Consider the following 13,516-nt stretch of genomic DNA (forward strand, 5'->3'; position numbering starts at 1 on the left):
CTATTCCAACACGATACTATCATAACCATGAGTTTTTAATGTGTCTAAAATTTATCTTTTTATAAATTTCAACATGTCATAAGCTCCAGAGAGCCAAACTGGACCCACCGGAACAGACCAGACTGGCCCAGGGTAAGTATCATTTAACTCTTCCCTGGTCACCCAGAATAAGAATCATTTAATTCTTCTCTGGTCTCGGGACCCCTGGGAAACTCCCTCCTCCATTTCAGGAGCCCTGGGGAACCCCACTCTATCCTCCATCTTGGGGCCCTCCTCCCTCAGTCACCAGGATCAAATTTTTTTCTAAACATAATATTCTACTTTGCCAGCATCTTGTCAGGTCCAAATTGCCAGATGGACAGTTACACAAGGCCTGGAAAACACAAAAGTAACAAGCTACCCCAAGATGTAGCCAAGCACCCTAATTCTCTGGCACCCACCAGCCATCAGAAAGTAGCTCTCAAGAGATCCAACACCCTATTTCCACACATCGGCTACCCCTAGTCCCCCCACACAAATTTTTATAATAAACAAAAGGGTGAAATGTTATCATTTCCATCACCCAGCAGTTTGACAAAATGTCTAGCTGGCACTTCCAGGTTCCCTGGCCGTGCATGTGCCATCAAGAGCTCAGGCAACTTACATAGCCACCCAGGGCCCTCAAGCCCTACGTGACCTATGTGTAACGTGGTCACATGATTTATTCATGATGCATATGTAAGCCCCTGTGGGCATGTGCTAGGCAGCCTTTAACGGTCCTACATGCATGCCCAACTCTCTCTTCCTGCACCAACTTCCTCAGGCCTGTGCACGTGTCTTTCTCTCTCTCAATAAACTCTTAAAGTGGGTTTTGTGGTTTGTCTCATGATCTGTTCTCGGTCGCACCCAGTAGTTTCAGAATGTCTTGTTTAGAGGTGCCCAGCTATTATAAAAGTGTCTTTTTAGGGACATGTTTTCTTAGGACCTGTGTGAAGGCCAGGCATTCACATATCTTCCCCTTACAGAAACAGAGAGTTTCACTTTAGAGATGTCAGAGACAATCAGAAATTATACTTTATCAACTTTGTTAAATGCCACAGGGCAAAGGTCACATTTGCCACCGTTGCCTTATAAGGCAGGGACTTTCGGCACACCATGCTCTTTGTCCCCACATAGACCTGTGTGTGCAGCATCTACATGGCCTGCTTCGGATCACAGTCCTTGTGGATCTTGGCAGAGGGACAAGAAGATTTCTACCCTGTAAATATGAAAGCCCGGTGCCTCGGAGAGGCTTCTGCAAGGATGCTCCTAACAGCCTCTTCATAATATCCCAAGCGGGAAACGTCAGAGAGACCATACAAACAAAATTTGGGCTATTCAGACAATGTATATACTCGTTAGCAATAAAAAGAAGCCTCACTGTGAGTTAATTGCAAAGTCATTCTGTGGAGGGAGGGAAACTTCACAGCAAAGAGCACGCTGAGAAATCCTACTTATAAAGCACTTACAAATCAACCTAAATTAAGTTATCTTTGAACAAAAGTGGCTGCCTTGATGGGTAGTGGGCGGAAAGGACACAGAGAACCTTTGCAGGCTCCTGTTTGAGTTCTGTATCTCCATAAGAATTTTTAAAATAATTTATTTCACTTTATTTTATGTGCATTGGTGCAAAGGTGTCAGGTCCTCTGGAACTTGAGTTACAGACAGTTGTGAGCTGCTATGTGGGTATTTGGAACTGAATTTGGGTCCTTTGGAAGAGCAGCCAATGCTCTTTACCACTGAGCCATCTCTCCAGCCCCTACCTTAAGACTTCTATTGTAAAAATAATGCAATTAGCAGGATTCATCAAAGGGTGCACTTAGGATTTGGGCCTTTCACTATAAATTTTATCGTAAATAAGAACTGCAAAGGACATTGAGCCCTAGTTAATGACCATGTGATCAAATATCAAGAGGATATAAACTGAATGAATGTAGGTTTTCTCCAGAGCACTTGCCACTTCCTCCTGAGTCTTTGAATTCACTGCTTGGGGCATTCTAAGACTTTTCTAATTTGAGTAATTTGAAATTACTCCTCAAGGGCCCAGCAACTGAGTGAGGCTTTTCCCTAATATTAATATTCAGGAGGCAGAGGCCAGTAGATCTCTATGAGTTCAAGGCCAACATGATCTGTCTATACAGCAGGCTCTAGACCAGCCAGAGCTATACAGTGAAACCATGTCAAAAAAAAAAAAAAAAAAAAAAAAGGACAAATGGCAAGCACATTCTTCAGTTTCTCCTCATTGCCTAATTTCAATACTACTGAATATTTAGGGATATGGTAGGGTTATATCCAACTTTCAGCAAACTCATTCATTGCTTACCAATGGGGTACATCCTGAGAAATGTGTTGTTAGAATCTTCTCACTGTGAGACCATCAATGTACTTACAGACTAAGTCAACTGTAACCCTACACAGTAATGCCATCTTATGAGACCCCTCTCATATATGTGGTCTGTCACTGTCATGAAGACTATTACATAATTCTTCACTATTCCAAAATATGTACGACTCTTTACTTCTCTGAGAACAAATTACCAAACATTTAGTAGCTTTAAACATCATGAGTTTATTTAAGAGTTATATCTGATGTAAGTCTCAAGTTTAGGTGTCCGCAACACTTCATCTGTTCCCTTGCCTTTTCCAGGTCTTCAAGGTCACCCAAGTTCCTTGGTCCCTTCCTGCATCCTCAGACCCAACAGTCTTGCATCCTTCTGGCGACTCCTCCACAGTCATTTCCTCCCTGTGTATCTAAGAAAGGCTTCTCATTTTTTTGTTTGTTTGTTTTGTTTTTTCAGACAGGACTTCTTTGTGTAACCTTGGTTGTTCTGGAACTTGAGCTGTAGACCAGACTGGCCTCAAACTCCCAGAGATCTGCCTGCCTCTGCCTCTTGAATTCTGGGACTAAAGGCATGCACCACCACCTAAAGAAAGTTCCCAAATTCTTCAGACCCATAAAATCAGAGTGGCCACCCCTACAGTCAGACAATGCCCTGACCAATCAAGGCCTTATCTTAATCATTTGTGTAGAAGGTCTTTGTCATTAGGAATACAGGTTCTAAGGGCAAGGAGGAACTCAGGGGAGGTCACCACAGTCTACCCCATTGTCACACACAAGAAGTAAATAACTTATCAGTAACACCAAAAGCACATAAACTCATACGTTTCCTTACTTCTCTTCCCCCTGGATTTTCTTACGGTAGTGTTGTTCCCAGTCTCCACAGTATCTAGAAAACAATAAATGCCAATGAGGTAAGAAATAATGAAGAGAAATTGTAAATCTTAGGACACTGCAAAGGCCTTGCTTCCATCAGTGTTTGAACCGTCGTTCCTTTCCTCCTTCTAGAAGAACCCAAGGATGCTGAACTGAGAACTAGGAATCCAGGGAGGGCGCTGGTCATTTTTGACCCCACACCCCCAATGGGACATTTTAAATCTTTACATATTTTTTTGCACAGATAAAATACTAATTTTGTGGGAAAATTTCTAGGCAAGCCCTGATTAGTTCTTTGACACATTTGAGGAGTCTGGTTGGAAATGCACACTGGGTTGAGAAGAGTTGGCCTGAACTCTTTTCCTCCTCACCAGCAGCGGGCTCATACTAGATTGGGTCCTTCCTAAGGCCCTGACAAAGCAACTTTACTATCTAGCTGCAGACGTTTACCTGCTGTCTTGGGTGACAGGGAAGAATGGGAGCAATACAGTACACCAAGGTAGCACACAAGGTAAGTACCAGTTTTAAGAATGCATTGCTTCTACTTCATCCACATGTGATCAACCGACTCTATCTCTCAAATGTGGCTCTGCAAGGGGTTCCTGATTCTCTCCAGCTCCAAGTGGGCAAGTGCAAAGAACTGGATTCAGGGATGGACTGGACCACAAGCTGGATCCTGTGGCACTCACTGAGCCATGCCTAACCCACGACCCTGTGCAGCCTTGTCTATTAGTTACCTGTTTGCCTGCTTCTCATCCTTGCTTCCGGGTCCTCTGGCACAAATGCTGGGGAACACATGACACAGAAACACATCTCATTTTCACTTGTGGATTGCTCTGCTCCTGTGCCAAAATTGTGCATATCAGTTTGTTTGTTGTTCAATTTTGCAACACTGGGTACCAAACTCAGAGCCTCACCCATTCTAGGCAAGCAGTCTACTATTGGGCTATACCCTCACATGTTTTCTTTGGGTTCATTGTTAGACATGGTGCCAACTAATTTTCCTGGATGGCTTTAAACTCACTCTAGCCCAAGCTAGCCTTGAACTGGGGTCTCCCATTGTCATTCAGAGCATCTGACACATGGCCATTTCATATCTTAACTGAATTCTTATTCCTCCAAAAATATTTTTACATTCTCCTTTAGTCTGACTTTCAGTTCCTCTTTTTTAATTTTTTCCTCTCCTGTCTTGCCCCCTTTATCAGAACGGCATCTGTGTGATTATTTTAGAGCATAGTTGCCTTCTCTGTCATGGACCAGTAGGCTTGAAGCAAGCTCTTCTAGCCCCTTTCCTTCTTCACCCAGTGATTGAGCATTCTGGCTAGTAACCCTAACTAAATCATTGCTGTCTGTGGATCTTGAGACAGAGACAGATAAAAGCTCTCTGACTGCACAGCAAGGTAGATTCTGAATGAAGGAGGGAGCTATTTTCTGGAAAAACAAACAAACAAATAAAAAACAATGAAAACTCAAAAACAAACAAAACCTGCTACCACCCAGGATCCATTGGAGCTGTCTCTTTCCACAACACACATTATTTTCCATTTTTCCACCTTTAATTTGCTACATGTAGTTGTAAGGAGATTTTCAAAGTTCTTATCTTCTGTGATGAAAAATAAAACTGTTCTTTGAAAATAGTAAAGGATAACTTTTGCTAGTTTTACCAGTTTCAAACCCATCCCAAATTGGCCAATGACTACCTAATCACTAAAGATGCACGTGAAATCTAGCCAATCAGAAGCAATGATACATATTTGAAATCCAGCCAATCAGCAGCAGTCACCCTCCAAACGCTGGGTTGATGTCTCCATAGCAGCCTATGCTAAGCACTTCTGCTTTGTAGAGTCTAAACCCCTGAGCTACCTTCTTCTTTAAGCTTCAGGTGAAACTAGCTATGGCCTAGGAGCCATGTGCTTTGAACACAATCTTTCTTCCCACTCCTGCCAGGGCCTTCACTTAGCAAGCTTTCCATTTCAGACATGGGACTAATGATCTCACTTCTAAGTATGGTGTTCCCGCCAAGATTCTCTGAAGACTTGCTGGGAGTGCCTGCAAGTGTAAATTCTAGACCTCTTCTACACAGCTCAGGTGCAATGTTCGTAAACCACTGTCAACTGACTTGGTTTCAACAGCAACTTGTTTCGTTATGCTATTTCTGAGTTAGGTTAGGTAAAGATGCATATGCAATTTGATGTAAAGAAATTGCTCTCCAGGGAGCATCAAGATCATGATGGGGAAACCCATAAAGACAGCTGGCATGAGCTTGTGGGAGCTCAGAGACTGGACTGACAGCTGGGAAGCTGGCGTGGGATTGACTTCTGGGTGACAGTTGTATAGTTTGATCTGTTTATGGGGGTCAGGACCTGTCCCTGATGCATGAGCTGGCTCTTTAGAACCTATTCTTTATGGTGGGATGCCTCACCCAGCCTTGATGCAAGGGGGAAGTACTTGATCCTGCCTTAACATAATATGCCATGCTTTGCTGACTACCATAGGAAGCCTTACTCCTTCTGAATGGAGATGGAGGAGGAGTGGATAGGAGGGTAGGGCAGAAAGGAGGTGGGAGAGGGAACGGGAGAAGAAGAGGGAAGGGAACCTCTAGTTGGTATGTAAAATAAATAAATAAATTTAAAAAAAAGAAATTGAGGTCTTGATTTGTAGGTACAGTATTTAGCAAACATTCGGTGTTTATTCTTGCTTCATTTCATCTCATTAACTTTTAAAGTCTTTTATCTTGTGTCTGCTCCTGATTCGTTCTGAATATTGGAAGATAATGACACACATACACACACCAAATAGATGGAAACAAAGGTGGAACCCGTCCCCAAGCCAAGCCATTCTCAAAAGCTAATGAATGTGGATCCACTCATCAGGGGCCAAACTGTGCAAAGACTCTTGGTCCTACCCTATCCTGGGACATTCACAGACATGTGGGGCCTTGTCAGTCTGTGAAATAAGCCGTCTTTCTCACTGTGTATGCAATCGCAGGTCAACTACTGTCATGGAATCAGTCATATGTCCCCCTTTCAGTCTCTATTCTCTCAAGAACCCTAGTACTTCACACATGGCAACACACTCTTCACCCTTATAACCAAGCATCCTCTTTCCATTTATCACAGTGTTCTTTTTTCAGAGCCACAGCCTCCTATGACAGAGCTTTCACTTCCTTCTTGTGTTTTCACAATGACTCTGCCTCAAGCCCCTAATACACGGCAGGAGCTCACTAATAATTCCACTCCACAATGGGGGAACTCCACGTTTGTCAAGTAGCTCTATAAAACAAGAGAGGAAGTCTCCAGTGTTCCCATGTCTTCACTAGTAGTTGTCCTTCCAGACCATGCTCTGGAGAATGTTGCATTCTTTGACAAACCCCTATAACCTTGAGGTTGAGACTTTTCTGCAAAATGAACCTCCAGGTTAAGCAAACACAGACATCTTTCAGAGGTCTGGAAAGGTTCACCTGTGCATGTGTCTGTATAATCAGTCTGAGCCATCAGCCCCTACCTAGGTGTGGTGCAGGTCCTCAGCCCATCCCCAAAGTGCCTGATCATGGTAGTCTCTCTGTCTCTTCTAAGGGAGAGACATATTCATGGTCTACTTTTATTTGGTGAACCCTGTAATGTCACTTGTTTGAGAAATCAGTGGCTCCTCCAGACATTTATTTTCTATAGGGTGCCTTGGGCTCTCTGGTGGTAAGTAGAATTCTAAGATAGTTCTCTAAGAGCTTCTTCCATAATCGTGGAGACTGTGAATGTGATAAGCTCTTAATAGTGTACTTAGCTTAGGTCATGTGGCAGAGCTGGCCTTAAAAGAGAGCAGGCCTCAGGGTAGGCCTGGTCTAATCAAATAAGCCCTTTACAAGCAGTGAAGTTTTTTTTTTTCCAGCTGGTAGCAAAACAAAAAATCAGAGACTGGAAGCATGCAGAAAGTTCCAGAGCCTCCTGCTCCCTTCAGGATGGAGGGTGACTCCTGTCAGAGAAAATGAATAGCTCTGGTGAGCTGAATGATCCATGGCAACAACCAGCAGCAAAGTTGTATTCTCCGTGCTACAACTACAAGGAGCTGGATTTTATAAATAAGTAAATAAATAAATAGCTGGATAAAATAGGTTGTAGGAATTCTCTCAGAGCCTCCAGAGAAAAGCTCAGCCTGGCTGACATGGTGATTTCAGCCTGGAAAGACTGAGAAGGGAGCTAAACTGAGCATGCCCAGAAATCTGACCTGTGGTGCTGAGATAATATATGGATGTCTAGTTAAGCATGTATATGCAGCATAATTTGTTAAATAATGAATAAGACTTGCATGTCGTCTCTGTTCCAATACACACGTCACTTCCTTGTAGCTGTTACTGAGCTGACAAGAAACTAGTAAGAACGAATTCTAGTTTTGTGAAAGTCTGTTTTATCTTCTCAGTTACACTTTATCAGCCAAAGAAATTATAGTATCCAAAAATTACTCATACACAATGATTACAAGGCAAACAAGATTTCTATAATTCACTAGGCCTTTAAAAAAGTGAAACAATACTTTCTGACATGATCTTCCTATGGTAGATTTTTTTTTTTATTTTTACTTAAAAATTTCCATCTCCTCCCATCCTCCTATTTCCCTCCCCCTCTCTCTCCCTCTCCAGTCCAAAGAGCAGTCAGGGTTCCCTGCCCTGTGGGAAGTCCAAGGTCCTCCCCCCTCCATCCAGATCTAGGAAGGTGAGCATCCAAACAGACTAGGCTCCCACAAAGCCAGTACATGCAGTAGGATCAAAACCCAGTGCCATTGTCCTTGGCTTCTGAGTCAGCCCTCATTATCTGCCACGTTCAGAGAGTCCTATTTGGTCACATGCTCCATCAGTCCCAGTTCAGCTGGCCTTGGTGAGCTCTCATTAGATCAGCCCCACCATCTCAGTGGGTGGGCACACCCCTCACAGTCCTGACTTCCTTGCTCATGCCCTCCCTCCTTCTACTCCTCATTTGGACCTTGGGAGCTCAGTCCAGTGCTCCAATGTGGGTCACTGTCTCTAGCTTCATCCCTCGCCAGATGAAGGTTCTGCAATCTATAGATTCAATGCAATCCCCATCAAAATCCCAACAAAATTCTTCACAGACCTTGAGAGTACAATAATCAGCTTTATATGGAAAAACAAAAAACCCAGGATTGCCAAAACAATCCTATACAATAAAAGTACTTCCGGAGGCATTACCATACGTGATATCAAACTCTGTTACAGAGCTACAGTAATGAAAACAGCTTGGTATTGGCAAAAAAACAGAGATGTTGACCAATGGAATCAAATAGAAGACCCGGATTTTAACCCACAAACCTATGAACACCTGATTTTCGACAAAGGAGCTAAAAGTATACAATGGAAGAAAGAAAGCATCTTCAACAAATGGTGCTGGCATAACTGGATGTCAACCTGTAGAAGAATGAAAATAGATCCATATCTATCACCATGCACAAAACTCAAGTCCAAATGGATTAAAGACCTCAATATAAATCTGAACACACTGAACCTGATAGAAGAGAAAGTGGGAAGTACTCTACAACACATGGGCACAGGAGACCACTTCCTATGTATAACCCCAGTAGCACGGACAATAAGGACAACATTGAATAAATGGGACCTCATAAAACTGAGAAGCTTTTGTAAAGCAAAGGACACTGTCATTAAGACAAAAAGGCAACCTACTGACTGGAAGAAGATCTTTACCAACCCCGCAACAGACAAAGGTCTGATTTCCAAAATATATAAAGAACTCAAGAAACTACACCTTAAAATGCTAATTAGCCCAATTAAAAAATGGGGCACTGAACTGAACAGAGAATTTTCAACAGAAGAAGTTCAAATGGCCAAAAGACACTTAAGGTCATACTCAACCTCCTTAGCAATCAAGGAAATGCAAATCCAAACAACTTTGAGATACCATCTTACACCTGTCAGAATGGCTAAAATCAAAAATACCAATGATAGCCTTTGCTGGAGAGGATGTGGAGTAAGGGGAACATTCATCCATTGCTGGTGGGAATGCAAACTTGTGCAACCACTTTGGAAATCAGTGTGGCGGTTTCTTAGGAAATTCGGGATCAACCTACCCCAGAATCCAGCAATACCACTCTTGGGAATATACCCAAGAGATGCTCTATCATACTACAAAAGTATTTGTTCAACTATGTTCATAGCAGCATTATTTGTAATAGCCAGAACCTGGAAACAACCTAGATGCCCCTCAATGGAAGAATGCATAAAGAAAGTGTGGAATATATGTACGCATTAGAGTATTACTCAGTGNCTATCCTGAGTGAGGTAACCCAGACCCAAAAAGATGAATATGGTATGTACTCACTCATAAGTGGATTCTAGCCATAAATAAAGGACATTGATCCTATAATTCATGATCCTAGAGAAACTAAATAAGAAGGTGAACCCAAAGAAAAACATATAGTTATCCTCCTGTATATTGGAAGGAGACAAGATTGACAGGCAAAAATTGGAAACTTGGGGGTGGGGGTGGGGGTAAGGGGAGATGGGGAGAAAAAAGTGAGAAGGGGGATGGGGAGAGCTTGGGGGAATGGGATGGTTAAGATGGAGGAAGGGTGGATATGGGAGAAATGAAGTGTATTAAGGGAGCTATTTTAGTGTTTTCAAGAGACTGGACTCTAGAGGTGTACCCAGGTGTCCATGGAGCTGTCCCCAGCTAGATCCTTGAGCAGCTGAGGAGAGGGAGCCTGAAATTGCCCTATCCTATAGCCATACTGATGAATATCTTGCATATCACCATAGAATCTATGGTAGATTTTGTTGGATTTTTGGAGCCATTCTCCAGGAGGACAAGAATTGAGAAGACCTTCATGGGTTTAAAAATACTCTTTTATCAACTACTGATACTGGAATAACCTGCATTATCATAATCCTTTAATTCTGTTTGAATATTAAAATATATGAATATTTATATTTAAAGGGGGATATGATATAGAGATCAATACTTTGCATTGGTATGGATCTTGGTTTATTGATACGAATTTAAGATCAATTTTGTTATATTTTTATATATACTCTTGATTAAGATATTGTTTTTGTGCAGCTCAATTAGAAATGCAATGTTTAATTATAAAATATGGGTCAATCGATAATCATCTATAATAGTCAAGCTTGTAGTCACGTTAGATAGGTTTTCCCGCTACATGGAGATATTTCAGTTAGATAGGTATTCTTCAAATATTTCAGCGACCTTCAGAATATGGAATTTAAAATGTTTTAAAAACTTTGACTTTTCATGATAATGAGACACATCTGCTCCTGGCAGCAACAATTACTTCAAGAGATAGATAGGTATCAAAGAGGCTCCTTGTTGAGTTTGTTAAACATTTGGGCAAGAAACTGCCCTTGCCTAAACTGTTTGCCGGAACTTGCAGGACCCACAGAAAAATGACTGCTGTAGCTGACTAAAGAAGGTGAGACAGTCCATCGGGGTTCCTGCTTCATGAAAGAGTCTGCCAGACATTCTGCAGGACACAGAAGAAAGTCACTGACAAACTGCCAGTATTGGAGAAACTGTCTTTGAAATTTCCTGCTTCATGGAAAAGTCCACAGGATACTATGGACCTCTAGGCTGAAGATGAATGCCGGCAACATTAAAGAAGAACTTTGGGTGACTGTCCAGGCTGCAAGATGTCTCTGTCAATTCTAGAGTTTTGTAAATTGCTTACAATGCACTTCCTATTTACTTAGGTAATATTATGTCCTTCTGGAGTCTTTGATGGAGTTGAATAATAGAAAATATTTATAGTTTTCCTTAGTTATGATAAGTGATAAAGTAGATATAAATATTATAACTATAATTCTTGTTTGATACCTGTTTTGTTATATGTAATCTTTGTATGTTAAAGTTAAAACTTTCCTTTGTATTTAGACAGAAAAGGGGAGGTGATGTGGGAGGTAACGTATGCTGTGAATATGCTTTACTGCCATTGGTTAATAAAGAAGCTACTTTGGCCAATGGCTTAACAGAGTAAAGCCAGGCTGAAAGAGATATATTGAGAGAGTAGGCAGAGTAAGGGAGAAGCAATGTAGCCACCTACAGAAGACAGACACATCAGAATATCACTGGTAAGCCACAGGCACATGGCAATACACAGATTAATAGAAATGGGTTAATTTAAGATATAAAAGTTAGTCAGAAATATGCTTAGGCTATTGGCCAAACAGTATTGAAACTAATATAGTTTCTGAGTAGTTATTTCAGTCTTGGCAGTCAGAAATGATATAACAGCTTCCCCCAGCAGCCAGACTCTAGGGCTATGAGTTCAAACCATGAGAGATATCAGGAGCCTGTAGTTCATGGCCACAGCTTGTCTAGTTGCTTCAAAGTGATGGGTGATGGTGGCTATTAGCCAGGCTTTGTGCTGGAATCACCTTCAATCATTATGATTCTGCAATGGCCACAACTCTATTATGAGTTGGAAACACTGGATAGTTTTCTACCTTCTGAGTAGAATAGTTAGCATTCTAACTTTCCTCCCAGGACTGAGATCGGGAAGTGGGCACAAGTTCCCTCTAACCAAGAAGCTGTTAGCAATTGATACCTGCTGGAAGAGGAAAAATCGTTTTCCTCCAGCAGACTGCCACTGGGTATATCAACCACATTTCAGGGCAGGCCCTGTGGTCAGTAGTAGTTGGCTAACACAGACTTCACCATTTCTGTGTGTGCTTCTTTTGCTTTCTTTTGTGTTTTTTATCTTGTTTGTTTGTTTTCTATCCCTATCCACAGACACAATTCTTTCAAACCACTGACCTATAACTCTCACTCAGTGAAGAGACTTCAAATTTTGTACTCAGTGTCCCCTTACAGAAAAGATAATTTTGGTATGGACAATATTCTCTTGCAAGGCCTCAAATGATGGATTTCCTAAGGGAGAAACTAAGAACTGGAAGTTTCTGTATCAGAGCTAGAAAGATGGCTCAGCAGTGAAGAGTCATACTATTTTTCCTGAAGACATTAGTACAGTTCCCATAATCAATAGCAAGTGTATCACAACCACCTGTAACTTAGCTCTGGATATGTTACCCTCTTCAGGTCTCTGGGAGCTCCTCACTTGCACAAAATCACACTTAAATACACATGCATTCACGTATTTTTTTTAAAAAAAAAAAAAAGAAGTAATCTTTAAAGGTTCCCATACTCCTAAGGAGATGACTTATTCATTGACCATATAAAGAAGAAGTAACCAAAATAATTCTAATTGTGAGTCCAGCAAGTGGATTTGTATAGTCAAATGACCAGTCATATTGTCATGCTTCTGACAGTCACCAATCTATACCAGCCACACTCTACTCATGCACTAGAAACCTACTAGTCCCCTACAGTCACTTATGAAGGTTCATCAATTGATAAGTCCTATGGTTGCACATATATTCTACAACTGTTCATTCAGAGGGAACAGTACTTTGCCTAGCTACAGCAGAGGTAAAAGACCCACCCCAGCCGTGGCCCTGGGAGGTGACAAGATGCAGTGGCCAAGTGCACTCCTGGCCAGCCCCAGCCCACCAGAAGAGAACAGGACTCACAGAGCATAGCTGTTCCTTGGTTAACACTAGGTGGTAGCTATTACTCCTAGCAGCTCCATTTTCAACGCTGCTTGGGAAGACCTTTGTGCCTCTCACTAGCTCTCTGGATTTTCTCTCCCTAGCATTTACTGTCTTGTTCACCTCTGCAGTATGCACCACATTTTACATTGCCTTTGTGTTAATAGTTTCTAGCGCTATCCTTCTGGGACTCTGCTATCTCATGCAAAACTACATTCTCACTCTTCCTAATTCTCCGCAATGTTTTTTTTCTGCTCTCTTTAAGCAACCCTATTTGCTAAATAAAACCCCTTTCTGTTGAACCCTTGTGGGCTCCCCTGAGTAGGCAAAGGCATAAACTCTGGGTTTAGATCATGAGAATCTAACCACCTAGAGCCCAAGCGAGACCATCTGGAAACTTGACCTGTGATCTCCTTGTCATTGTCAAGTTCTGAAACATACCAGAAATTTATTGACTCCTGTGATGGAGGAAGGACATTGGTTAATTATAATAAAGAAACTGCCTCGGCCCTCATAGGACAGAAAATTAGGTAGGCGGAGTAGACAGAAGAGAATGCTGGGAAAAAGAAGCTTAGTGAAGAGTCGCCATGATTCTCCCACTCCAGACAGACGCAGGTTAAGATCCTCCCTGGTAAGCCAGCTCGTGGGCTACACAGAATATTAGAAATGGGTTAGAACAATATGTAAGAGCTAGCCAATAAGAA

General features: G+C 41.9%; 1 protein-coding gene across 3 annotated transcripts in view; it reads right to left on the reverse strand.

Moving 5' to 3' along the window:
* LOC126489486 (nuclear body protein SP140-like protein) overlaps positions 1–13,516 on the reverse strand; it is a 102,132-nt gene that overhangs the window by 72,911 nt on the left and 15,705 nt on the right. For all 3 annotated transcript variants that reach the window (XM_050123800.1, XM_050123799.1, XM_050123798.1), the window contains exons 7-8: positions 3,970–4,074; positions 3,192–3,245 (exon numbers count right to left, since the gene is read on the reverse strand). In XM_050123800.1, the coding sequence (XP_049979757.1) occupies positions 3,192–3,245; positions 3,970–4,074 (159 nt within the window). The remainder of the gene's footprint in view (positions 1–3,191; positions 3,246–3,969; positions 4,075–13,516) is intronic.

Source organism: Alexandromys fortis, unplaced genomic scaffold, assembly GCF_014885135.2.
Source record: "Alexandromys fortis isolate MF-2015 unplaced genomic scaffold, M_Fortis_MF-2015_v1.1 scaffold_220, whole genome shotgun sequence".
Taxonomy (NCBI): Eukaryota; Metazoa; Chordata; class Mammalia; order Rodentia; family Cricetidae; genus Alexandromys; species Alexandromys fortis.